This window comes from Vombatus ursinus, unplaced genomic scaffold (genome assembly GCF_900497805.2).
Source record: "Vombatus ursinus unplaced genomic scaffold, bare-nosed wombat genome assembly UNPS02014793.1, whole genome shotgun sequence".
Taxonomy (NCBI): Eukaryota; Metazoa; Chordata; class Mammalia; order Diprotodontia; family Vombatidae; genus Vombatus; species Vombatus ursinus.
In genome coordinates, this window is record NW_020954571.1 from 8,324,855 (window position 1) to 8,352,545 (window position 27,691).

The window sequence follows — 27,691 nt, forward strand, 5'->3', positions numbered from 1 at the left end:
GGAAGTAGTGGTCTCCAAGGATGGGCATTTGGTTTAACATCAGCGATACCCCATCATTCATCTCAATTCAGATGAGCCCTTCTGCAAAAGAAGGCAAGGGACCAAAGGCACTGGATTCCTCCCATTTCTAACTCCCCTAAGGCAGATAAGTTTGTGCCTTTAAAAAAAATCACTAAAACTTTCTAAGGTAAAAAATGAAAAAAACAGAAACAAAACAAAAAAATAAAACAAAGAGCAAACAAAAAACACAAAGCAATAAGGAACAAATAAGAAAAGTCACAAGGAGACAAAAGAAGCTCCGCTGAGTGCTGGCCAGGGAAGTAGGCAGGCAGGCAGAGCAGGGGTTTTCAGGGCAGGCTGGCAATGTCTCTCTCAGGAGGGGGACCAACAGGCTTGGGGGCATTCTCGTTGGCTTTTCCTTCAAACATCATGACTCTGTTGAGGGTAGGGAACAGGGAGAAAAGAAAAACTGGATTAGGTTGGTATCTGTGTTTTCCTGCACTTGGAATGTGCCTTTTATTTACACAAACTTTTACATGTGCTCTCTTAGAACCTTACAACAACCTTATGAAGACAGGTAGGATGGAAATTATCACTCCCATTTTACAGGGGAATAAATTGAGACTCAAAGTGGTTAAACAATTCATCCTCACATGGCTAGTAATTGGTGGTGTAGAAGCAATCAGCTAGGTTTCATGATGGATAGAGCACTGAAGTTGGAGTCAGGAAAACCTGGGTTCAGCACCTCAGGCAGTTATTAGACTTGTGATCCCTTTAACCCTTCCTGGTGTCAAAGTCCCTCATCTGTAAAAGGGGGATAATGCAATTCCTGGGAGATTCCTAGCTGCAGCATGCTAGTTAAGTTCCATGAAATTCCTGAGGTACTCAGGCATGGCATACAATTGTGAGTTCCATGAAATTCACGGACCATCTAGCAAGCTTCAAAGTACACTGCATACCTTTAAGAACCACCAGTCTGTGGGAATGAAACCTCTGACTCTGGCTCTTTATTTCCAGTGATCACGAGACTAGGAGCAACTCCTGTCTGGTTCTACCTGGGACAGCCTGGAGCTATTTGAGTGAAGAGCAGAGAGGTACTGAGACAGTAGGGGGTCAGAGGGATTTAAGTTACTTACTACCTTCTAGTAATTTAAAAAAAAATGGCAGTTTCTAGCCTTAGCTGCTTTGCACAGAGATTTAAAGAAACCAAAATTGGCAATCATTTCAGGAATAGCAATTTTACTAAAAGGATTATAGTTTTTTTGTTTGTTTGTTTGTTTGTTTTTTTAAGTAAAGTCCTATTTTTCTCTACTAAGAACTAAGGCAATTTTTGAGAACAGAGTAGAATCATTGCTCTGCTCATGGAAAGACAATGAGAGTCTGGTAGAGTGAAAGAGACATGGCATGGGTGGGAAGAGTACAACACCTGAGCTGCAAGAGACTCTAGAGGTTCTCTAGTCCAGTCCCATTTTACAAATAAGGAAACTGAGGCTCCAAGAGATTATATGGGCTGCCGAGGGTCATACAGCTATTGAGCATCTGAGGCAGGATTTGAATCAAGGTCCTTCTGACTCCTAGCCCAGCACTCTATCCACTATGACATTTTCAGTTGTGTCATATTCTCTGTAACCCCATTTGGAGTTTTCTTGACAAAGATATTGGAGCAATTTGCCATTTACTTCTCCAGCTCATTTTACAGATGATTAAACTGAGGCAAACAGGGTTAAGTGACTTGCCCAGGGTCACACAGCTAGTAAGTGTCTGGGGCCAGATTTGAACTCAGGAAGGTAAGTGTTCCTGACTCCAGGCCTGGCGCTCTATCCACTGCACCACCTAGCTGCCCACTATGCCATACTGCCTCTTAAATATGAATGTAAGCAGATAGAGAGGTACAGTACATGGGATTCAAAAGACCTGAATGATAGCAATTCCCATTGGTATCATGTATGAAAATTTCTAGGACCTTGAAGGGATATTAGGATTTTGAGAGCACTATCTCATGGGATTCTCATCCCAACTCTGCCACTAAGTTCTTATGTGACTTTGGGTAAGTTGCTTCCCCTTTCTAGACCTGTTTTCTCCTCCATAAGATGGGGGTTGAAGTAAATAATCTCTAAGATTCTCTCAGATCTAACATCCTTTCACCCTGTGATGCCTCCAACCCACGCACAGCTCTTCAAGGATGGGAAACTAGGGACTCTGTGGGTTGAATATTCAGTAAAGAGGTAAGGAGGGCAAAGGCAGGAGAGCAGGGAGACTAGTACCAGGGCTGGGGATGAATGCAAAGTCCCAAGTTGGGAAATATGCCTGCATAGAATGGTTTGGGCTTTAGAGGCTCGGGGAGGTGGATTCGAGGAGTGCTACTCACAGCTTGAGGACTGCTGAACGTTTCCCAAGCATCATATTCACGAAGTCCCGGTAGGAGATAGTATCACTGACCCCACCTGTCACCTCGGAGATTATCTTCTTCATCTCCAAGTGGGTCTTTGGGACACCTAACTTCTCCATCATCCTCTTCAGGGACATCAGGTCTGCCAGGGAAAAATCAAATTTACTGTACTTGGATAGGCCATATATGCAAGGAAGACTGCTGGTCTAGAATATCCATTTTTCTCTTCTCTTTTTTTCATTTTCCTCTTCCGACATTCCATGGTCATTGTGTCTTTTAAGATACTTTCTAGCTTTAAGACTTTATGATTCTATGGTTTTCTCTATAAAAGTACTGAGGAGTGGGAGGTGATTCGGCGCCCAAAGGACTGGGTGTTACTACCCTTCAGTGAGGATTGTCTCCTAAGGAGCCGCTAACATATGTCCCAGTAGGAGTAGGGAGGTCAAAGCTTGGTCTGATGAAGAAAACATAAGAAAATGGACCTCTTTGTCCTTCTTTCTTTGCAGAGGAGGGAGGCTATGGTTGCAGAACATTACATATACTGTCAGTGGTAGTTGATGTACTGGTTAATTATACAGAACTGCCTTTTTTTCCCTCCTCTTATTTTGTTCTCTGTTACAAAGGGTGGCTCTCCGCGTAGGGAAGGGAGAAGGATACATATGGAAATGAAGATGATATAAAAGATATAATGAAGATACTATAAAAGATATCAATAAATATTAAAAGATTATTTGAAAATGTAAATGGGGTCAGATTGTGTCTGACTATGCCACTCCCAGCTCAAGAACCTTCTAGGGCTCACTCTTACCTCTAGAATAAAATACAAACTCCTCCTCCTGGAATTTAAGATCCTCTACAGTCTGGCTCCAACCCACCTTTCTGGTCTCGTTTCATCCCACTCTCCTTTAATCACTCTACATTCCAGCTAAACTACTCCTAGATCTTGCCCTGTTACTTCCATGCCCAGAAGGCACATCCTCCATATTTCCACTTGATGAAATTCTTCTCTTCCTTTAAGGTCCAGCTCAGGCGCCACATGCTCCTTTAAGTTTTCTCTGATCCCACGATGCAAATTATTTTGTTTGCCTCAAAAATTCGTTGGGTCATATCATTGGAATTTTCTTTATTCTTATCACAGTTTACCTTGAAATATACTAGTTAGAATGTAAGCTTGAGAGTAGACTGCTTGCTTCATTCTTTTTTTTTTTTTTTGGAGGCAATCAAGGTTAAGTGACTTGCCCGGGGTCACACAGCTAGTAAGTATCTGAGGCTGGATTTGAACTCAGGTCCTCTTGATTCCACAGTCAGTGCTCTATCCACTGTGCCACGTAGCTGCTCCTTTGTTTTATTTTTTATATTTGTGTTCCCAATACCTAGCACAGCGCTTGACACATAGAAAGTCCTTGATAAATGCTTGCTAATAGATTGATCGATACTTATTTGTGTTATGTCTGAATTTCTATTAAAACACAAGTTCATCATGGGCTGAGATTGTGTCTTTATATCCCCAGAGAAGAGTATAGGGTCTTGTCATCCAGGAGATGCTTAATAAACGTTTGCCGGATTGCTGAAGGAGGTTACAGTAAGGGTCGTTCCTGCCTCCTATTGCCCCCTTCCTGCAGTAGAACCAGGTCTCTGCTGATTACAGCTTCTTTCTTGACTTCATGGTAGGGCGCGGGCAGCAAGTTGGCAAGCCGACTTGAACTTCATGCAATTCAGCAGAATAGCTCCTCACAATGTCCCCCCCACCCCATGGGGAAGTGAAGGGGCACCTCCCCAGCTGGGAGGAACAGAGATGCCAAAAATACCACGCAGAGCAGGAAAACAAACAAGAAAAAGATGCAAGAAAAACAAAGGAGGCACACACAGGCAAAGAACCCCCACCCCTGTGGGGCTGGTGCTTTGGACAGAACCCCACCCCACCCCCAACCCCTTCCCCTCCGCCACCCTTGTTCTCCAGTGAAACAATGCATTATCAGCAACCAGGCGAAGAGGCTGCCAGGCTAACTTCAAAGCTTTGGGAAACAGCGGCTCAGGACGAGACGGTCAGGGCAAATAGGAGTGAGACTAGCCCCCTCTCTCTCTGTCTCTCTGTCTCTCTGTCGCTTTCTCTCTCCCCTAAAAAATTTCAACATAAAATTTTATTGATTTATTTTTACTTTTTACATTTCTACAATTTCTCCTAGTGATCTTAACCTTTCTCCCTCTCAGAGAATCTGGGGCCGTCTCCAGTCATCCTGATTGATCTCTATCTGGCCACCGGACTCTGGCTCTGGAGGAGTGAGTGAGGCTGGTGGCTTTGCACAGACCTCCCCCATTCAAATCCGATTCGCTTGCAAGTCATGGCATCATGTTCCTGATGGCATGGTCGGTCCCCTTTGAGAACGAAGGGCAAACAACAACCTCTCAGAAAGCCATCATATGTAATAAATAATATACTTTTAAGTGTTTCCTTTTTTTTTCCCAAAAGACCAGCTGTTTCTCTACCCCCTAATGTCCTACTCTTGTACTTTACAAAGGGACATTGGTGGCACTTTGCCTACCCAGACTTGTACCAAAAAATGAATGGAATGCAACATTACCCTCCTCAAAATACATATTTCATATATCATAAATATGCACATATACATGGATATGTATGCATGGTCAGGACCTGTGATTTTATCAATATGGTGAACTCTTAACAAGGGAACTCTCTTGACTAATACATACTGACATCTGCTTTGCAACTTCACAGAATTAGACTTTGGGAATTGGTAGGGATCTCAGAAGCCACCTCGTTCAGTCCACAGATGAAAGGAATCATCATTCTCGCTTATCTAGCAAGTGGTCATCCAGCCTTTCCTTGAAGACCTGCAAAGGCAGGGAGGCCACGGCTCCTCTAGGCCAGGTAGAGTGGCCCATTCCACTTTTGGACAGCTCTAATTCTTAGGAAGTTTTTTTCCTGACAATTGGCTGAAATTTTTCCTCCTCTTCTAGACATCTAACCATTGCTCTTGGTTTTGTCTTGTAGGGCTTCTCAGAGTCTAGTCCCTTCTCTGTATGATAACTCTTTAGATACTTGAAGGCAGCTCATGTCCCCCTTAAGCTTTTATTTTTGTAAGACAAACACGCCCAGTTCCTTCAACTGATCCTCGTAAGGCATCCCCGAGGTCCTGGCCCTCTTCTAGAGGCTTCTTAAACCATGATTCCCAGAACTGAGCACAATACTCCATATGAGGTCCGATGAGAACAAAGTACACCTTCCTGTTACTGGAAGCTACGCCCTTCACAACTCAACCCAAGATTTCATTAGGGGTTTTGTGGTTGCCACTGACTCTTATTGAGCCTGCATTTGCACTAAAACTCCCAGATCTTTTTCAGAATTATTCATTCCTCCTCCACCTTATACTTGTAATGTTGATTTTTTTTGTAGCCAAGGACAAGAATTTACATTTATCCCTTGTTAGATCAGATTAGCTCGATGCTTTAGAGTGGGGTGGGGGCTGGGGGGTGGGGGGGAGGGGTTGTGGAATAAGGGACCTGGGATTTGTTCTGTGAAATTTGGATTCAGTCAAATGGCTGCACTTCAGGACCTAGAAGGCCACGTTTGGTATCTAGGCCGCAGGTTTCCCATCTCTCCTAGCCTGAAAAGGTCCTTTCAGATTCTAACTCTGTCATCCACAGGGTTAACTATCTAACCATAATTGTTTAATCAATAAACATTTATTAAGCACCTACTATGTACAAGGCACAATGCTAAGTACTGGGGATACAAAAAGAGACAAAAGACAGTCTCCACCTTCAGGGAACTTACAATCTAACCAGAGAGACAACAAGCAAATAAATATATACAAAGTGAGCTATATACAGGAAAAATGGAAGATAATTAAAAGAGGGAAGGCACAGTCTACTGGTCTTACAGTTTACAATCTTATTAGGGTTGCCCAGAAGGACACAGTCAGTATGTATCAGAGGCAGGATATTCTGAGTCCAAGGCCTATTCTCTATCTACTATGCTCAAGCTGCTTAATTTTCTAAAAATATTTATTATTATGTCTGTATTTGATTATTTAAAAAGAAAATTGAGAAAACAGTATGAGAACAGGAAGCTAAGATCTTAAAGGCATTTGACTTCTTGTCTGCTGCTGAAAGAGTAGAAATATATCTGGGGCCAGGACACAGTTCAATAGCCTTCACTCTCCATAGGTCCCTCTCAGATCTAAAATTTCTGGCAAATTGCTGAGTATGGAGGAAGGCTTTGGAAGAAATGGAAGGCCCAAAGAAGAGTGAGAAGTGAAGGGTATCAGCAATGCCAGAGGCTAGGCTTGGCTTCAGTGGCAGCCAAATAGCCCCAGTAAAAGCCTTTTACCTTGGAGTCTGGGAGTTGGGAAAAACCCTGAAACAATGAGTACACTTCCTAGAAGCTCAAACTTCTCTTGAAATATTACAAATGGGGGGGGGGAGAGAGAAGAGGCAGGGAAGAGGTAAACTCAGGCTTGATATCAGTAAAAACTTCCAAAGAGGGCAGCTAGGTGGCACAGTGGATAGAGCTCCAGCCTTGGAGTCAGGAGGACCTGAGTTCAAATCTGGCCTCAGATACTTGATACTTACTAGCTGTGTGACCCTGGGCAAGTAACTTAACCCCATTGCCTCATCAAAAAAACAAACAAACAAAAAAAAAACACCAAAAACTTCCAAAGAGTTAAGAGTTATCTAAAATAGAATGGTCTTCTTTGAGATAGTGGGTCCCTGCTCCTCGAATGTCTTCAAGCAGAGGCTGAATGCCCACTTGTCAGGCATCAGTTTAATGAGTGAGGTCCCTTTCCCCTCTAAATTCTGTCATTCTCTTCCAATCACATACATAGGTCAGTGTGGACTCTTACCCATCACCCTTGGGTATGTCCCCTGTATGCATGCTTTTCCCTTTCCACCTTCCCTCTCCCTCACTCAACTCCGAGGAAATTTCTCGGCCTGCTTAGTCTTTAGTGAATTGACTTACCAATTTCTCCTTCATTGTTCAGGTCAAATTCCATATACTTCTCTGGAAGACAGAGTAAGAGTCTATGTTAGGGGGAGCCCAGGAAAAGCAGCAAACAAGAACTTCATCAAAGGACCAGACTATCTCAGTACCAGTTGGCTCAGAGAAACAGGAAAGGAAAGAGGAAAGAGCACTGGACTGAGTTAGCAGACTTGGGTTCAAGTCCTAGCTCTAAGACTTCTTAGCTGTGTGACTGTGGGCAAGCCACTTAATTCTGAGCCTCAATTTTTTCATCTGTAAAGTGGGGATGATGATGATACTCCCACATCTACCTCATAGGATTATTGTGAGGAAAACACTTTATAAACCTTAAAAGAATTATGTAAATGTGAATTATTATGTTTTTTAGCAATCTACTCAGAGAATCAGAATTTTCTTTCATCCTTATTCACGTTCCTCCACTGACATCCAGTTTATCTTGAAATGAAGCGTTTACGCTCTCTGAGACTCAGTTGTCCTTTCTGGAAAGCGGCGGTAATGTTACCTGTTTCCTCCCTCTCCCTCAGTAATACTATGAAGATAAATAAGAAATTGTGGAGAAACATGTACATCCATTCACTACTGGTGAAATTACAAACTTGCAAAATCTTTTCAGTCTGGCAATGTACAGTAAAAGTTACAAAAATAATGACATCCTTCTACCCAATAATTGGGAATATACCCTTAGTCATTTTTAAAAAGAGCAATCTATTAAAAAATTTCAAAGCAGCATTACATATTATATATATATATATATCTATGTATATATATACACACACACACATATATATGTATAATTGCAAAACAAACAAAAGACTGAAAAACAAGCAAATATCTAACAATAGGGGAATTAAGGGTTAAATTATGATACAACAATATAATGGAATACTGTAATGCATTTGAGACCAATAAGTTGGAGGAATTAAAAAAAAAAACCTTACAAGGAATTAGCATGGTAAGGAGGAAAAAGTCCTGGATTTGGAGTCTGAGGTCCTGGGTTTGAATATTACCTCTACTATTTACTACCTGTGACCTTGGGCAAGTCTTTTGACCTCTCTGCTTCAGGTGCCTTATCTGTAAAATAATGGAGTTAGGCTAATGGTTGCTAAGGTATCTTTCAGCTCTAAATCTATGATTCTATGACCCTAAGACCTTCATAGAATAAGGGAAGAAAAAAAAAAAGCAAAACTAGAAGAACAGAATACACTCTTGACTCTATGAGAGCACAATAAATGAGAAAACAAGGAATTCTGATATGGACTTAGAGACCTAAAAGGCCTTTTGCAGAAAGTGGGATTTGAGTCTTTTTGAAAATTTGTATTTATTTAATTTTTAATTTATGGAATAAAACTTTCCATAACATAGTATTATAAAAAAAGATGATTGCACATGAAACTGCAAATCTATTATGTACAACTTGCTATTCCTTTTAAATATATAATAAAGTTATCACATAAAGTTCTTTTTTTCCATTTTTTTCTGAGTCTTGAAGGAAGTCAGGGAAACTTAAGAGATGAAGGTGAGGGGGCTAAATTAAATTAAAGAGGACTGAAAAGATTTTATGATATTTCACTGAAATTAATTAGGATGTAACTATTTACTAACCAAGTTTAGTTGGTTGTGTTGATTTTTAGTAATGTTTTTAATAAAACGTTTAATTTTCCAAAAAAGTGATCACTGAGATGACACATGGGATATTCTTTGAACCACTTGGAAGAAAGGTAGCCTACTTATCCACAAGACTGAGGGGATAAAGGAAATGTAGTGACAGGGGATGCTGTCCAACCTTTCCTCCTCAGTCTCCTTTTCTAGGTTTTCATCTGTGTCATGTCAGCTAACCATGGGCATCCTTCAAGGCTCTGTCTTGAGCTTCCTCTTTTCACTCTAAATTCTTTTCCTTGGTAAACTCCTTGGCTCCCAAGGGCTCAGGTATCATCTGTATGCCGATGATTCCCAGACCTACACATCCAGGCCTAGTCTCTCTTCTGAGACACAGTCACAAAATTCCAACTGCCTCTTGGACATCTCGAACCGCATGTTCTACAAGCATCTTAAAGTCAACATTCCCCCACCTTCTGAACTTTCCTGTTACTGCTGAGGTGACTGCTTTGCCTCAACTCTCTCCTGCCAAAGTGATTTTCCTAAAGGGCAAGTCTAATCATGTTATAGTCTATTCATTAAACTCCAGTGACTCACTATATTTCCAGGATCAAATATAAACTACTCTGTCATTAAGCTCTTCATAACCTGTTCCCTTCACACCTTTCCTGCTTTCTTACATCTCTGGACTTTGCCACCATCACCCAGCTGCCTTTTCACCTTGGAACATCCTTCTTCCATGCAGGCCTCCGTTATCCACTGGTGTATTCCTTCTGGGCCCTTCATTTTGGGAATGGGCACAAACCAGTCATGCTTCCTTCTCCTCCTGGCTATGCTGACTCTCTGGACCACGTACCCTCACACGATACCTTCTCCATCTCCCCCCCCCCGCCTTTTCGGCTCCCCTTTTTTTTAATCATCTCTCCTCCTCCCCCACCCATTAAAATGTAAGCTCTTTGAGGACAGGAATTATCTTTGTTTTTGCTTGTAATTATATCCCCGGATACTCAATTTTCTGTCTGCGCCATGCCTTTGCACTGACTGTCTCTCCCGTCTGGAAGGTTCTGCCTGCTCACCTCCATCTCTTGTTTGCTTGGCTCCATTCAAGATCGTGCAATGATCTAAGACAATTCTAAAGACTCATGAGGGAAAATGCTATCCACATCCAGAGAAAGAACTACAGCATCTAAATGCTGATCAAAGCATACTATTTTCTCTCTTTTTTTTTCTTTCTCTTGGTTTTTCCCTTTTGTTCTGAGTTTTCTTTTACAACATGACTATTGTGGAAATATGGCTAATAGGATTGTACATGTATAGCCTATATCAGATTGCATGCTGTTTTGGGGGGGGGGGAAATTTAGAACTCAAAATCTTATAGAAGTGAATGTTGAAAACTAAAAATTAATTAATTAAAAAAAAAGAAGACTGCAAGAGACCTTTGCCAGTCCACTCTTCCACTAGCACCTTCCCTCTGAGATTGCCTTCCACCGATCCTATATCTACTTTATACATATCCAATTATTTGCATTTGGTCTCCCCCTTTAGAATGTGAGCTCCTTGAGGGCAGGGACAATGTTTTTCAGTCTTTCTTTGTAACTCCAGCACTTAGCCCAGTGCCTGGCACTTTGTAAGTGTATAGTAAATATTTGTTGACTGACTGACTGATCAGCATACCATGAAGTTTGTTTGCTTAGGATCACGAAGTCATATATTGTGTGTCGTCCCTAAGGACAAAGCTTCCTCTGCCCCATGTGTATGGATCCATCCAGAAAAGATTTCCCCACTCACATTCCTTACATATATATTTCCTCTTTGGGGGTGATCGCTGGCTGGAAGCTGGAAGGCATGGCCTGAGACAGAAGAGCCTTTATGCTGCCTCTTTTCCAACATGGGCTCCATGTTCATGTTTCCTTTTCATCCTGTGCTGCTGGGATTCAATGGGCAGAAATCCTGCCCCCCTGCCCCGGTGCAGCTACACAAATGCCCATTCTCCACAGGGGCTCCTGAGACGCTCCGCTTGGAGGGGGAGAGGGCAGCTCACAATGGACTGATTGTGCAAGGCTACCGACAGTCAGTGGAGCTCGGGTAGCAAAGCAGAAAAAAGCCAGCCCTGCAGACCTGAAGCAGGGGAGGAGGAGAGGAAAAGGAGAAAGGGTCCTGCCCAGGGTGGACTGTAGGGCAGGGAGCCCTAAAGGTGTGGCAAGCATCTTCTGGGCAGGAAAGGCCAAAGTGAACGCCAGTCTGAGGGACCAAGAAAGAAACAGGAGGGCAAGAACTCTCCCCTCAGTGGGGTTCACTGAGAACCCCACACCTGGCGTATCCGGCCTGGATTCCACAAAGAAACACAGAGGAAAAAGGGACAGGGTGAGTTCCAAAATGGATAAGGTCATGGCCCAGACCCATGGGACAGAGATCTATCTGGCTGCTTTGTTTGCCACCTGAGGAATGAATCCAAAGGGAACAAGGGACAAAGTCAACAGCAACTGGCCCTGGGCTTTCCCAAAACAGAGGGCTTCATGTGGAAGCTCTCCCGGAGGGGTCCCAGGGGCCGCCAGCCCAGGCTTACCTTTGAAGGCTGTGAGCTTTTCCTCCAGGTTTTCTTCATCACTGTACTTCTGGTCACAGAGAAATTCCTGAGAGAGAGAGAAAAACAGTCCTCAGGGGCGAGGCAGACAAGGGCGGCGGGGGCAGGGGAGGGATTCATTGACACAAAAGTTCATTTGCTTACAGACTCCCTCCACAAGCCAATGAGCCAAGGAGGGTTTCTGTACTGTAGGGTGGCACCAAAGGGAGAGACTAGGCTCTGCAGTCTACCTAGACGAGAGATATAGGTTGGATAAGCTCCTCTGCCACCAATTCATTCAACAGACATAAGATAAGCACCTACTATGGACAAGGGATGTGCTCAGTGCTCCAGTGAGTTCACAGTCGCTCTCTGAAGTCTAGAGATAGAGACAGATGCAAAACGGGGGAGAAGGGTGTCTTTCAGCAAGGTCTGAATACCTTCAATCGTACCTGGCCAGACATATCACGGCTCCTGTGCCTTCTCTTCCCAAGACAGCCTGATGTAGTGCCAAGAGTATACCTGGGTTCTAGTCTGAGCTTCAAGCACTTCATTTTGTAATCCTGGGTTTTGGAACCAGTTTGTTCACCTGTAAAATGGGACTATAAATATCTGATCTACCTATCCCTATTCCCTGAGGACTACTATGAGAGTCAAATAACATCATAGGATCATAGACCTAGAGTTGAAAGGGATCTCGAGGCCGTGTGGTCTAGTCCCCCTCATTTTTACAGATGAGAAAAATGAGACCCCAGAGAGATCATCCGAAAAAGCCTCAGAGGTGGGGTATTAACCTTTATGTAGCTCTTCAAGGTCCTCTGATAATTTATAGGAAAGTACTGCCACTTTGAACCTTTCAGAAGTAAGGAGGAACGATAGGTCTCAGAACTTAGAAGGACTCTTAGAAGATCATCTGGTTCAACCCCCTGCCTTCAAGCAAGCAAAGCACGAGTAATTCAATTTTACAGATCAGGCATAAATCTACTTAAATAAATACAAGTGTGTTGGAAAAATATGAAGTCATATGTATATATAAGGATTAATATTCTTTGGGGACTTTTGTTTGTTTTCTTTCTTACCCTCCCTCAAACTTCCATTTTTTCTCCAGAATTTGGGTAGCGGGTGTGGAAGTTGGGAGAAGTGACTTTGAATCTCCCTGAAGGGACAGGAAGGAGAATTCAGTCAGTTTTGCTCTAGTGGAACATAGGCATCCCCCGCAAAAAAGCACAGTCCTATGCAAAAACCACACAATAAATATCACAAGGCTTATAGGGAAAATGGGATTAGGGATACAACGCTCAAAAATTAGCGACACCTTAAACATGACACTTTTCCTTGAAAAAGACCTAAAGTTTGCTTGTGGAAGCTGGCATTGGAAAGTTGAAGCTTGTGAGTTATTAGGAAGTAGTGCGGTTTTCTGTTTTCTTGATATTCCTCTTGGAAGAAATCAAGTGTAAGTAAAATGGAAATTGGAGTTCTACTCAAAATGTTCCCAAATATTTCAATCATGTTGGAACAAATTTGTGTTTTAGAAACAAGCATTATAGCAGAACTATATGCTGAGCATTTCACATTATGAGTAGCAAGGGCAGGAGGGGGTGATGTTGTCAAGCCTTGTCATGAGACATCTCTTTTACTATCTCATACACACCGCTTTCTCTCCTCTGACACTGCCACCACCCTGGTGCAGACCCTCATCATTTTATGCCTGGACTATTGCAACAGCCTGCTGATTGATCTGTCTACCTCGAGCCTCTCCCCATTCCAATCTGTTCTCCAATCAGCTGCCAAAGCAATTTTCTAAAATGCAAGTCTATAAAGCACTGGTGCTGAAGTCAGGAGGACCTGAGTTCAAGTCCAGCCTCTGACACTTGACACTTACTAGCTGTGTGACCCTGGGCAAGTCACTTAACCTCAATTGCCTCACCAAATAAATAAATTAAATTAAATAAAATGCAGGTCTAACCATGTTACTCTCCCACTAAAAAAAACTCCAGTGGCTTCCTTTGACCTCCACGATCAAATATAAAATCCCCAGTTTGGCTTTTAAAGTCCTTTACAACCTGACCCCTTCCTACCTTTGCAGTCTTCTTACTCCCCTGCACACGCTGTATGATCCAGTGACACTGGTTTTATCACTGTTTTTTCCCATGTAACACTTCATCTCTCGACTCCATGCCTTTTCATGTGCTGTCTCCCATGCCTGGAATGCTCTCTCTCCTTGTCTCTGCCTCCTGGCTTCCTTCAAGACCCAGCTCAAATTCCACCTTCTGTAAGAGGCCTTTCCTGGTCCCCCATCCCCCAACTGTTGGTGCTTTCCCTCTGAGATTACTTCCCATTTACCCTATATGTATGTTGTATGTACATAGTTATTTACATGTTGTCTCCCCCATTAGAATGTGAGCTCCCTGAGGGCAGGGTCTGTTTTGGACTTTCTTTGTATCCTCAGCATTTATTATAGTGCCTCCCAAAAAGTAAGCACTTAATAAATGCTTGTTGACTTGTTGACTTGAGATGGTCAGTCAAGAAAATCACATACAGAGGTGGCTAGGTGGCGCAGTAGATAGAGCACCTGCCCTGGAGTCAGGAGGACCTGAGTTCAAATCCGGCCTCAGACACGTACTAGCTGTGTGATCCTGAGTAAGTCACTAAACCCCGATTGCCTCTAAAAAAAAAAAGAGAGAGAGAGAAAAAGAAAGAAAGAAACCCTCTCCATGGCTCCTTTCTCTTCCCAGGTACCTATATTCCTGCATCAACCAACCAAATCAGAAGCCAATGAGATCAAATGAAAAGAGCAAGCAAACACAAGATGGGGTGGAATCTCTGACATTCTGATACACAATCAGCCATCTGAACAGTAGAGTAGCAATTGAGAGTCCTGCTTCTTGCACTGACTGTATGCAACTCTGGGCCTCAGTAAAATGAGAGGGCTGGCCTAGAATCCAGGAGGTCTTAGCCTGGAGCTTGTAACCTTTTTTTTTTAATATCTTAAAAGTTGTATTTTAATATAATTGATTTCCTTTGTAATCTTATGTATTTTCATTTATATATTACATGTATATTGTATTTGCACACATATATGTGTATGTATATATACATGGGTATATGTGGATATATACACATATGTATGTTTACGTATACACACATAATTCTGAGAAAGGTTTATTAGGCCTTTCCAGACTGCCAAAGGGGTCTACGACATGATAATGGTTAAGAACTCCTGGATTAGAAGATCTCAACGGGCCCTTCCAAAACCAATATTCTATGATTATAACTGCATACCCTTTGTCACAGGAGGAAGCAAATGTGACCACCCTGGTTGGGGTATTGGAGTTTGGCAGCTGTAATTCCCTGGCTTGGCCACCCAGGCACTGCTGGCCCTGTCCTAAGACAAGGCTCAGCTGACTTGGCTGGCTACTGCATCCCAGTGACCAGTCACTGCCACACCTGGGGCCTGATTTGTATGCGCCCTGGGCCCTCTCTTCTGTATTCATTTTACTGTAAGCTGAATCTAGTTTTCGGTGGCTTCAAAGCCTCTCTTCTCTGAGGCCCCTCTCTTTCAAGGTTTTCTACTTGACTTCCTCTTTTCTAGTCTTTTTTTCCCCCCAGGGCCTTCCTCTCGGTCTTAGTTACTTCCTCTCTAGAATGAAGGAGTTGGAGTAAGTCATCTCCGGTCTGCCATCTTTCCACCTCTAACACACTGTTTTCTAAGGCCCCTTCCAGATCTGACATTTGACAGCCTATGGTCCCTTTCTGCTCAAGATTTCTGTGAAATCTTGTAATAGTTCCTGACCCTATCTTGAATGTGGATGGATTAACTTATTCATTCATGTATTCATTCAACAAACATTTAGTGAGCACCATCTATACACACAGTGTCTTCCTATGGATTTAGGGAGTGGGGCCAAAATTTAAGTAAGTACAAGATAGAGTCAGTTGTCTCAGAAATAAAACCTACACCCATGAAACAATGAGGGAAAAATTGCAAAGTTGGACATGAATAAATACAAGAAATATAAACTGTATTCCCAAGTGCATATTGGAATGTGGGCCAAAAGAATGATCAGTACAGGGCAGAGCTAATCAGGGAAGGCTTCTTGGGAAGTGGTGAGTTTTGGATTGCATCTGATACAGATATTTATATTTTGATCTCCTCAAACAGATTCCTTTGAAAAGAGAAGATGCAAGTGTAGTGCAGAGGAAATTATCACAGACCAGGAGTCCGAACACTGCCTTCCAGTCTCAGCTCGGCCATTCTCATAAGATGGGAGGAACTTGAGAGGTCATCCAGTCCAAAGACCCCCACCCCATTTTACAGATGGGGAAACCGAGGTTCAGAGAGGGAAAGTGACTTGCCCACAGTCACAGAGATAATTAGTAGAAGGGCTAGGATTTGAACCCAGTCCTCCAACTCCAGATCCCACTTCTGTCACTGACTTGCTGTTCGAATTTGGGTCTCAGTTTTCTCATTTGTAAAGTGAGAGGATTGAGTCTCATCCACCATACACATTCTATCTTCTTCCTACTATACTATGCTATCAGCTCCACGAATTAGCTGTGTGACCTTGGTCAACTCCCTTTCCACCTGTAAAATACAGGAATTGAATTAAATGGTCTCTAAGGTCCATTCTAGATACATTCTGTATCTCTAGAATTCTATTTATGCAAAGCTGTGAGTTTTCTGCACTTCTTTCCTGCTGAGTTTAGAAGCTACATTGGTCCCTGACTCCACCCCTTATTTCTCCAGTGCCCATAAGGCTTCCCTTATTGGAGAATATGTTGGGGTAGGAAGAACCATCAGAAGGGAGTTTAAGTAGCCTTCTTCTCCTGCGGTCCAAAAAGCCCAAATGCCTTAGCTAACGGGGGGCCAGTAAAGGAAGAAGCAGCTGAGCTCAAATTGCAGGGGAGAGAGGCTGAACCTCCTCCATGCCTCCTCCAGATGGTCATTGGAGCTGGCCCACTGCTCACAGCAGCTGCTGCTGACTGAACTCCCCTCCCTCCTCCCCTCTTCCCCCCATGAGAGACACACAGAGGAGGGGGAGAGCACATCAGGCAGGGACTCTCGGGCAGCTGAGTGGCCAGTACAGGCTTTTCAGATTCACGTGTCCGACTCCAACCATTTGAACTGCCTGCCTCTCGTTCTGTATGTCCACAGCTTCCTCCTTAAAAGGAGAGTGGAAAGGGAATAAGCATTTATTAAGCACCTACTCTGTACCAGGTACTTTACAAATACGATCTCATTTGCTCTTCACAATATCCCTGTAAGGTTGAGTTAGCTTCACTTTACACTTGAGGAAACTGAGGCAGGCAACGGTTACATGATTTGTACAAGGTAAGCATTTGAGGTTGGATTTGAAGTCAAAACTTCCTGACTCCATGCCCAGAGCTCCATCCAGCGCATCACCTAGCTTTCCCTGATCTTCCTTCTCTTTCTCAGGGGAGTGACTCAAAGGTATGTACTACAGTAGGAGCAATTGCCCCCAGTCCAGTTCTCTGATAAACCCCTTGCTACCTCACTGGGTTATGAATTAGGAAAGTGGCTGGTGTGGGAAGAGGTGGTTTCCTCAGTGGAAACTGAAAAGCTTTAAAAAAAAAGGCCCTCACAGCTATGGATAGGAGATATATTGTTAATCAAACAAGAGATAGAAGCAATTACAAAAGATAAAGCAGATAACTTTGATTACTTGAAACCAAAAAACTTTTGCACAGAGAACATTAGTGCATCTAGGATAAGAAAGTAAGTGGTCCAATGGGAAAATAACTTCATATCAAACTTCTCTGATATGGGTTTCGTATCCAAGATATATAAACAATAAACAAACACACACATAACAATACATATGTGTGCATGTGCATATACACATATAGATACATATATGTGTGTATGTCATTCCCCATAGATAAATGGTCAAAGGATATGAACAAATAGTTCTCAAAAGAAGAACTGCAAAATATTCACAATCATATGAAAAAATGCTCCAAATCTCTAATAATTAGACAAATGTAAATCAAAACAAACCTGAGAGTTAACCTCAAACTCTGCAAATTGGCAAAAATGACCCCAAAATGGCAAGAATCAATATCGGAGGGGTTGTGAAAATAATAAGCACATTAACACATTGTTGGTGGAACTGTGAAATGGTACAATTATTTTGAAAAGCAATTTGGAATTATGCAAATAAAGTGATTAAAATATCTATAACCTTTGAACCAGAGAAGCCATTGTTAGGCTTATACCCCAAGAAAGTCATCAATAAGAAGAAAGACTCCAGATACTCCAAAATATTTTAGAAGAGCTTTTGGTGATAGTTAAGAATTGGAAACAAAGTAGATGACAATCTATTGGGCAATGGCTAAACAAACTGTGGTACCTGAATGTCATGGAATATTACTGTGCTATAAGAAATTATGTGTGCCTTCTAGGGCTGTATCCCAAAGAGATCATACAAATGGGAAAAGGACCCACATGTACAAAAATATTTATAGCAGCTCTTTCTGTGGTGGCAAAGAATTGGAAATTGAAGGGATGCCCATCAATTGGGGAATGGCTGAACAAGTTGTGGTATATGAATGTGATGGAATAGTATTGTGCTAGAAGAAATGATGAGCAAGTGGACTTCAGAAAAACCAGGAAAGACTTGTATGGACTGATGTTGAGTGAAGTGAGCAGAACTAGGAGAATGTTGTACACAGTAACAGCCACATTATTCGACGACTAAATTGATAGACTTAGCTCTTCTCAGCAATGCAAGGATCTAAGACATCTCCAAAAGTTTCATGATGGAAAATGCTATCCACGTTCAAAGAAAGAACTATGGAGTTTGAATGTAGATTGAAGCATACTATGCGCTCTTTTTTTTCTTCTGTTTTGTTTTGTTTCTTCTTTCTTGTGGTTCCTCCTATTGGTTCTAATTCTTCTTTAAACATGACTAATATGAAAATATGTTTAATAGGAACATATATGTATAGCCTATATCAGATTGTGCACTGTCTAGGGGAGGGAGGTGGGGAGGGAGGGGGAGAAAATTTAAAACTCAAAAGCTTATGGAAATGATTGTTGAAAACTAAAAATAAATTAATTAATTAAAAAAAGAAATGATGTGTACAATGAATAGAGAAGCATGGAATCTATATGAACTGATGCAAAGTGAAGTAAGCTGAGCCAAGAGAACAATATACACAGTAACTACAATAATCTCAATGGAAAGAACAACTACAAACCAAAAAATCAAAAGCAAACATGACAAAATTATAAAGATCCTTCAGAACTTGAATGAAGAGATATTAGAAGATACCCCCAACCTACTCCTTCATGGAGGTGGGAGGAAGATAATGGGTACATTACACACGTTTTCAGCTTTTTCAATGGATTGATCAGCTGTGCTGATTTTTTTCCTCTCTAAAAATTCCATTTGTTCTGGGATGGTTCTCTGGGCAGGGGATGTGGAGGGATATTTGGATAACTGTGATGATGTAAGAAACAGGAGATACCAATAAAAATTTTTTCAAAAAGCCATGGTTCTCTCTCTCTCTTTGTCTTTGTCTGTCTCTGCCTGTTTGTCTGTCTGTCTCTCTGTCTCTTACCACCACCACCACCACCCCCATATAGCCAGCCCAACACTGGTCTACTATCATCAAGGCCTTCACTTCATCACCTCACCCATACACACATGTATACACAATTGACACACATTCTCTCTCTCTCTCACACACACACACACACATAGCTTGTGTGTGTGTGTGTGTGTGTGTGTGTGTGTGTGTGTGTGTATTGCAAAGGGTTCTTAACCTTTTTTGTATCATTTGTCCCTTTGGCAGAATGATGAAGCCTACGAGCCCTTTCTCAGAATGATGTTTTAAAATACATAAAAAACAATGGATTACAAAAGAAACAAATTATATTAAAAAGTGGTTATTTAAAAAGAAGTTAGATCCCACATTAAGAACCCCTGACTTATTTTCTCCTTGCAGACCACCCATGGAGTTCATTTTAATTTGATTTTACTGAAATAAAGATGGTTTCTTGTGTCAGGGTGAGGGCATCACATAGTGTGACCTGCCCTGGTCTTGAACTCTTTCTAAAGAGAGTCAGCATAGCATGGCAAAAAGAACTTTGAACCTGCAGTTAGAAGCCCTAGCTGGGCTCACAGTATGGGTTCTGTCATACAACATGCTATGTGACCTTGGGTAAGTGACAACCTTAAATGGAATCAGTTTTTTTATCTGTAAAATGAGGATATTGAAGAAAAAATATTAATACTAATACTGTACTCTACTATTTAGGTTCAGATCTGCTGGAAACAATTTGTCATTTTACATCTAAGCTATTTCTAACACAGAGAGATGCCCAAACTGACATAGTCTCCCATGCCCCTGGACGTGACTTTCTGCTCCAAGAAGATTTCCAGTAACACTTAGAGGAATCTTAAATAAGGAAAAGATATCTTAAAATACAGTCTGGGTTAACATTTCAGAAGGGAGTATCCAAATCACTTCCCTCTTCTTCCTGAGCTAGTCAGCCTCACTCCTGAAGTTAAACAAAGGGACCTCATACCTCCAACAATCTTAATCCCTTCTTAGTATAGAAGGCCAGCTTACCAATCACTTCAGGCAGGCAGGTAAAGAGGAGGCTCCCCTCAGATGGGTCAATAATCAAATCACTTCAAGGTTGGGGAAGGTGTAGTTAAATTCGGTTATCACCTTCACTCCATTTTCTTAACAAAAACCATTGTGTACTTTTGGTCCTGACCTATCAACCTCTTTTCTAAAGGGTTTCCCCCAAAAGTCTGGAAAGGCCTTTTCAGAATTATATTATTTCTTAAGAAACTAAAAAGGTTTTTAATATATTTCAACAGGGCTAATAATCCCTGCCCTTATCTCATGGAAGTGTTGTGAGGCTTGAATGTGATATGGTATCTGAAAGTGCTTTGAAAACTGCTAAGTACGGTATAAAGTGTTATTATTATTATTAGTTCTCCCTCCACCTTCCTTTTTCCCTCAGCTCTCAACCTTCCCTAAAGAGAATTACTTCCACAGAGCAGGAAAATTTATCAGCAAATGATGGTGAAGCCTCCCTCCAGCCTCTCAGAAAGGAGGTAATGGACTACAGGTACAGAATGACACACATATTTTCAGGTATGGTCAATATGTTGATTTGTTTCACTCAAATATTACAAAAGAGAGTGTTTTAGTAGGGGTGGGAGGAGTCAATGGGAAAGGACAGTGAGGCTAAAAAAAAAGTTCTAATAAAACATTTTTTTAAAAAAATACATAAATAAGGCCTGTGGCCCGCTTGTGGGGCCTGAGAAGGCTCAGGCATGAGTGGGAGGGTCTGGGATGAGATGATACCATGGAGACCACGGAGCCCATCAAGGCGAACATCATGGGGTTGTGTCAGGATGTGTTCTCCAAAATGGCCACGTACCTGAAAGGCGAGCTGACAGCCACCAGTGAAGACTATAAACTTCTGGAAAATATGAACAAACTGACTAGCTTGAAGTATCTAGAAATGAAGGATATTGCAATAAACATACGCAGAAACCTAAAGGACTTAAGCCAGAAATATGCAGCGCTTCAGCCTCATCTGGATCAGATCACTTTAACTGAGGAGCGGGTAGCAGCTCTTGAGAGGGCAGCCTGCAAGGTGGACGCATATTCAAAGAAACTAGAAGCGAAGTACAAGAAGTTGGAGAGGCTATGAAAGAATTCTTTAGCACAAAGACTTTCACTACAAGAATGTTTCCTAAGAACTGAGATAAGTGGGATGGAACTTACCACCATGCTTCAATTCCTAAAAGGCAGCGGTGCTGCTCATCCAAGGAGAATCTCAGCTCCCACCTTTGGTTGGACGTGTAACTTTGGCTGCCCCTTGATGTTTCCTAAACCTGTAGCCCCTGGAACCTCATCTTATCATGGGCTTCATTGTGTGCCCTGGACCAAGGCTCAGAGATCAGGATCAGCCCGGTCTAGAGCAGACACAGAGGAGAGGCTCTCGTCTCCCTGTCTCCTCCCTTCTCCTCTCTCCCCTAGGGCTCCACCTTGGACTCTCTGTCATGAATGTGTCCCCCACCCCCTTCATAACCTGCTCTTCAACTTAAATAATAAATGCCAACTTATGACCCTCAAAAAACTACATAAATAAACATAAATATTGGGCACAGCGGGGGCAAAATGACGCAGCAGAAAAACCACTTGACTGAGTATTCTCAGGCTTGAACAATTAGTCATCCTTGGGGAACTGAGTTGAGTGATTCCGAGCAAGTCACTAAATCTCTCTCAGGCAGTAAAATGGGCATAATGATAGAACCGATTTTGCTGGGCAGCTAGGTAAAGCAGTGGATAGAGCACTGGGCTTGGAACCAGAAAGACTCATCTTCAAGTCCTGCCTCAGACACTTACTAGCTGTGTGATCCTAGGCAAGTCATGTAACCCTATTTTCTCAGTTTGTAAAAATCTGTAAAATGAGCTGGAGAAGGAAATGGCAAACCACTCCAGTATTTTTGCCAAGAAAATCCCAAAATAGAGTCACAAAGAGTCCGACACAACTGAAACAACTCAACAACAGCTACCTTACAGGGTCGTTGTGAAGATCAAACGATCTAGCTCACATAAAGTGCTCTGCAAACCTTAAAGGGCTATGTAAATGTTAATTGTGGGTATATGTGTGTGGGTGTATGTATATATATACATACACCCACACACATATAAAAACATTGTATACATATATTATGTATATATTAATTGCATACATGTATATATAACACATAAAACACTGTGTACATATATGTATATATGTTGTGTTTTATATATTAATTGTATATATGTATATGTATAAAATCATTATTATTGTCTAATGGAAAAATACAGAAGGTACTAGCTACATCACTGAGACTGGGAAACTATGTACCACATGTACTCTGGCAGAGTCATAAATCTGTGCGAGGCTGCAGCCCAACTTCACCTTTACCCAAAGTCCTGGTTTTCCAAAACAGTACAGTTTCCCTGGCTAACCACGGTGGCAATTGTTTCTGCTTTGCTCTAGCAGCTATGTTAGTTAGGAGTTAGTCAATTGGGGGCTGCAAGGACCAGGGAAAAGAGAATCCTCACTCTGATGCATCCTAGAGAAGGCTGCATCTTGTAATGCTTGAAGATCTGCCTCCAAAATGAAAAGGAAGAAACATGGAGGATTTTCACCTCCATTGACAAAACAAAAAATTGGTGTTGGAATACAGGAAGGCTGCAGTTCTATTCTCTAGAGTTTCCTATGAGGACTGACCTGTGATCATCCTCAAAAGTAGTCAGGGGGAATTTTATGAGCAATGGAGACTTACAGCCAGTATGAGAGGTATGGGAGAGCATAGAACATAGGAAGTTAGCTCTGGAAGGGCCCCCAGCAATCACGTAGTCCAAGCCTCTCATTTTACTAAGGAGGAATCTGAGGTCCAGAGATTATAAGTCACTGTGGTATAGTAAAAAGAACACGGGACCTAGAGACAGGAGAGATTTGGGTTTGAATCCCATCTCTGGCATTTACTAGGGATGTGACCCAGAAAAAGGAAATGGGTCTCAGTTTCTTGGACTGTAGAATGGAATCAGACACAGCCTATACCAAGTAATGAATATAATATAAATGCTAGCTGGTGCAGTGGAGAGAGTGCTGGGCCTGGAGTCTCGAAGACTCATTTTCCTGAGTTCAAATCCAGTCTCAGACACTTACTATGTGTGTCTCTGAACAAATCACTAAACCCAGTTTGCCTCAGTTTCCTCATCTGTAAAATGAGCTGGAGAAGTAAATGGTGAGCCACTCCAGTATTTCTGCCAAGAAAATCCCAAATGAGGTCACAAAGAGTCATATGCGACTGAAAACAACCGAACAACAACATAAATGTTAGCTATTTTAATAATAATTATTATTAGTATTATTTTAAATGTACCTGAACTCTGCAGAATTTCCAGAAGAGATCAATTAACTACTTGTAGGATTGGCACAGAAGGCATTCTGGGCAAGAGTTGGACTTAACGACTTTTGAGGGCTTTTCCTAGAGTTCTAGGATTTAATGATTTAATATAACACTATTTGATATGGAATGTACGATGAGGACCTTCTGGGGATCCTAGCACCTTTGCTCCTTATTAGGTTTTAGCTATAATCCTCTGATCTTATCCTGGCAAAGATGAACATTTGTGGATCAGCAAGCAATGTAATATTGGGCATCAGAGCTCACTCTGCTAGTGCCATTTTTATTGACTGATTCTATGACCTATTTATTACCAGACTCTGCCAGTCTGGCTGCCTGGTCCTTCCTGACTTTGCTGACTTTTCTGAACTTGACCTCTTGCCTGCCTGCACCTTTCATACCCTGGGTGGTCTTTTTCCATCCCTTGGAGGGACATATATGGCAGAGGAGGCTGGAAGGCAGTTACGCCCTGGATCTCATCTAGAGGGGTTCAATGTCTCAAAGAACCAAGAGGATTTGAGGATAAGCCTTGGGCCCAAGTTCAGCCATCCACAAAGCTTCCAGTGTCTTTACTGGTGTAGTGCAGAAGCTTCTATAAGGTCAGGACTGTATTACTTGTGATCTAGGTAGTGCCTGTCAAATTGTGGAGCTCTGTAAAGGTAATCACCAAGACCAATGGTCTCACATTCCCCATGGAAGCTCTCTTTTCTGGAGAGGACTTAACCTTCTTGCTAACATCAGAATGAGAGAAAAACAACCAATTATGCAAATGAGTCAAACCCCAAAGAAATTCCATCTTCAGCTCCCCATGACTCTGGTTCCAAAGCGGCCAGGGCCGGCTGAACCTTTGGTGGTGACACCATATCTGGGGCTCACGTGGCACCTTATCAACCATCTCCCTTATAATATATTAAGGAAGAGCAAAAGAGAAGGGTGTTTTTGCAATGCCAATTGGGCACGTTCACCTAGGCACATATATAGGGTGGCACTCGGAGGCACACAGCCTTCCCAGGTACAGTTGCAGACCCTCCCTTTCCCTTCCTTGTGAGGAGTGCATACCCACCCACCCTATGCACACATTCAAATGGGTTGTGCCTAGCTAATGTGTGTGTGTGTGTGTGTGTGTGTGTGTGTGTGTGTGTCTTCAATGCTACTTTCATTCTAAAGTGACCCTTCAGAAATAAGGTGGATGTAAAACTTTAAATGTCCTTTAAACCACTTGGGAGGGCCTAGGAGTATGGGACTGGCCTTGGGCCAGAGATCTTTATCCGTAAAAGCAAGACAGCACTGTGTAAGAGCAAGGCTGCAGCAGGCTGGTGAACCAGAGCCAGGGCAGACTGTGTCTCCACAAAAGTCAGTCAAATGCCACCCTGAAGGTTTTGACTCTCCTTGAGTTCGTAAGACTATCACAAAATCCTAGATTTAGAGGTGGCAGAGACCTTAGAGATATAATCTCCTTCCTCTTCCCCACTCCCCTTATTTTGCAAATGAGGAAGTGACTAGTCAGAGGGCACACAGTCAGTAATGAAGAGAACTGGGATTAGAACCCAGATCCTCTGACACCAATCCAATTAGCCTTTCTACTCTACTACAATCTTCCCAGACTAGGCAGAGGCAGCCTGGGCATTCTAAAGTTCTGCCCACACAATCCTGGGCCTCCTGGCCCCTGTGGGAAGTCTGAGCAATTTTCTCCCTTTCCCATATAAGGCTGAACCTGGCTGGCCTGGGGTCACCCCTTTCCTGTCGTCTGGGCTGTAGAGAATGTCAGCTATGTGGGGGGAGTGGGGAGCAGTGCTCAGGCTCTAATCTCCATAGTCCTTTAGACAAAATACACACAGTGAGAAAACAAAAACAGAAGGCTAGGGCTGGACCGTCCCCAGCCTGGACAGCAGAGGGGAAGGTCCCTGGCTTGCTCAGGAGAGAAGAGGAAGGAGCCATAGAATAGAACCAGATCAAGTAGCCCTTCCTCTGATGCCATCCCCCAAATCAGGGGCCAGATTCTTCAACCTCAAAGTCCCCATGGGGAATGTTTCTATTTTTCTCTTTTTATCAGTTTTGTGATCTGGAGCCCTGAGTAACTGAAGTCCCAAAGGACCTGGTGCTAGGACCAAAGGAGCCTTGGGATGGAGATCACTCTACAAGGAAAGGTTCTTTGGAGAGCCTCCTCTGACTCCAACACCAGGCTTACCCTCCACGGTACAGAACAAATCACTGTCGCCAAGCATAACATGTTTGGTACCAAACAGAGGCTGCACACGAGAATCTGAACTGAAGGTGCTTCCTCTCACAATGACCTCTATTCTTCTCCAGAGTAGGCAAGGATGGCTGGGTGCCACTTTCAGCAAGCAGGCTACTGGGTCAGCATACACACACGTATCCCCTTTCCACAGTCGCACCACCAGTGTTTTGGGGGACTCAGTTCTTAAAAGTGAAGAGGAGGAGAGGAGATGAGTTTACACATTCCCAGAATTTCAGTAGAGTTGGCAGACCCTTCAAAAGTCATTGAGGTGAACTTGATCTTTGAACGAGCATCCCTGAGAGCTATGCAGGTCCTTTGTTGGGAAACTGCTTCCAAACTCATTTGAGTGACTCCCCCAGAGCCATAACTAGTAATATTGGGGCTAGGACAGCACAAACTGTTTCTGGGGGCAGTTGGCACAAAAACATGGCCCCAAATCAACTTTTCAGCTGGTATAACACAAGGGTGGTAGGGGACAGGTCTAGGAGGAGTTTTTCTAGTGTTTGGGAGTAGGAGAACAGACCAACCGGTAGCTTCATTTTTCAGTTAATTCTTTTTGCTTCCTAGTTGCTAAATTCTCTTAGCTTTGTGCTACTGAAAGATTTGCCTCGACTGTAGTGCTCTTGGCACCCTACAAATTTGGGAGCCTAAATAATCATCAGTGGGAGAATAAGTGAAAACAACTATAGTACATGAATGTAATAGAATATTATTGTGCAAGATGAAATAGCAAATTCAATGAATTCAAAGTAACATGGGAAGATTTGTATGGACTGATATAGAATATATAAACATAGAAACACATAGACATCATCCTGACATAGAATGAAGTAAGCAGACCCAAAAGGATGATATGGACAATGACTCCAACAATATAAGTGAAAAGCCAGTAACAGTCCTAGAAAATGGATAATGAACCATAGCTCCCAAGTCCCAAGCAGAGAGGTAGGAGACTGCTAAGATGGAATTGTATATGTAATATTATATACATTGTCAGATGTGATACTATATACATTGTCACTATGTCAGGTGTTTTGTTTATTATTTTTCTTTGTTACTAAGGAAGGTTCAATCTGAAGTTGGGACAGGGGTAGGGTATTTCTAACCTCCAAGAAATGATTGTAATGGGAAGAACATCAATAAACATAAAAAAAAAAAAAAAAACTTTGGCACCCTGAAACAAAGCCCTAATTGTTTCACCTTTGTTTTTTGTTTTTGGTGCCCCACACTGATGACCCATCACATCAATCCAACTATCCACAAGCATGCCAGAGGAGATTTTGACCTATGGGCAAGGCTTTTGTACAAGCATCTCTTAGATCCTAGTCTTCCAAATGTTGCCACTGCTCATTTAGTCTCTAAGCGCAGTATAAAATACAAAGTCTTTTGGGGGGAACTCACCCCACCATTCCTGAGCCTGCCATGCAGCTCACCACTGACCCTTGACTATCAACTCATCCTAGTCGGGTACTACAAGGCACACTGAGACCTCCTAGCCTACATTCCTAACACAGCAGCTTCTGTGGTGGCAGAAAGCGGCGGATGCTTGTGGGTATGTTTGGGGGTCAGGTGATGAGGGCTTGGCCCCTAGAATTACAAAACCAGATAACTCCAGGTTAGGTTGAAACCAGGCCCTGGCCTAGGGTCAGGGAAAAAAGAGACAAATAAACATGGAATGGGACTAGCTCCAGAAGTCCAAACAAAGGTCTCACTAACAGATTTCCTCATCTTGACTCCAATTCAAAGTAGAATTCACATGGGTCACAATAATCCAAAGCTCCTCCCTTTCCCCCAAACCAGCCTCAGTCCCTCCCAAAGCTAGCCCCATACTTCTTATTTGATCTTGGGCAAATTACTTAATCTCAGTTTCCTCATCTCTAAAATTCCAGGGGGGAGGAAATAGATGATCTCTAAATCTCTTCCACTTTAAAATTCATCCCTTCTA

General features: G+C 42.4%; 2 protein-coding genes across 4 annotated transcripts in view; one reads left to right on the forward strand and one right to left on the reverse strand.

Moving 5' to 3' along the window:
- Window positions 1-238: 238 nt before the first annotated feature.
- AIF1L (allograft inflammatory factor 1 like) overlaps window positions 239-27,691 on the reverse strand; it is a 29,984-nt gene continuing 2,531 nt past the window's right edge. Inside the window, exons 1-5 of one of the 3 annotated variants that reach the window (XM_027869610.1) lie at window positions 21,325-21,401; window positions 11,554-11,620; window positions 7,371-7,412; window positions 2,369-2,531; window positions 239-435 (exon numbers count right to left, since the gene is read on the reverse strand). In XM_027869610.1, the coding sequence (XP_027725411.1) occupies window positions 348-435; window positions 2,369-2,531; window positions 7,371-7,412; window positions 11,554-11,620; window positions 21,325-21,330 (366 nt within the window). In that variant the 5' untranslated portion in view covers window positions 21,331-21,401 and the 3' untranslated portion in view covers window positions 239-347. Of the gene's footprint in view, window positions 436-2,368; window positions 2,532-7,370; window positions 7,413-11,553; window positions 11,621-12,002; window positions 12,085-21,324; window positions 21,402-27,691 lie in introns of those variants that run through there. The other 2 variants (XM_027869608.1, XM_027869607.1) reach the window with 2 other exon arrangements.
- LOC114048596 (biogenesis of lysosome-related organelles complex 1 subunit 2-like) lies at window positions 20,915-21,250 on the forward strand. The gene has a single exon (XM_027869635.1). The coding sequence runs from the start codon at window positions 20,933-20,935 to the stop codon at window positions 21,248-21,250; it is 318 nt and encodes a 105-aa protein (XP_027725436.1). The 5' UTR covers window positions 20,915-20,932.

Bases quoted from the DNA above. Each gene is read 5' to 3' on its own strand.
- LOC114048596 (XM_027869635.1), top strand. From the start codon at position 20,933: ATGGGGTTGTGTCAGGATGTGTTCTCCAAAATGGCCACGTACCTGAAA.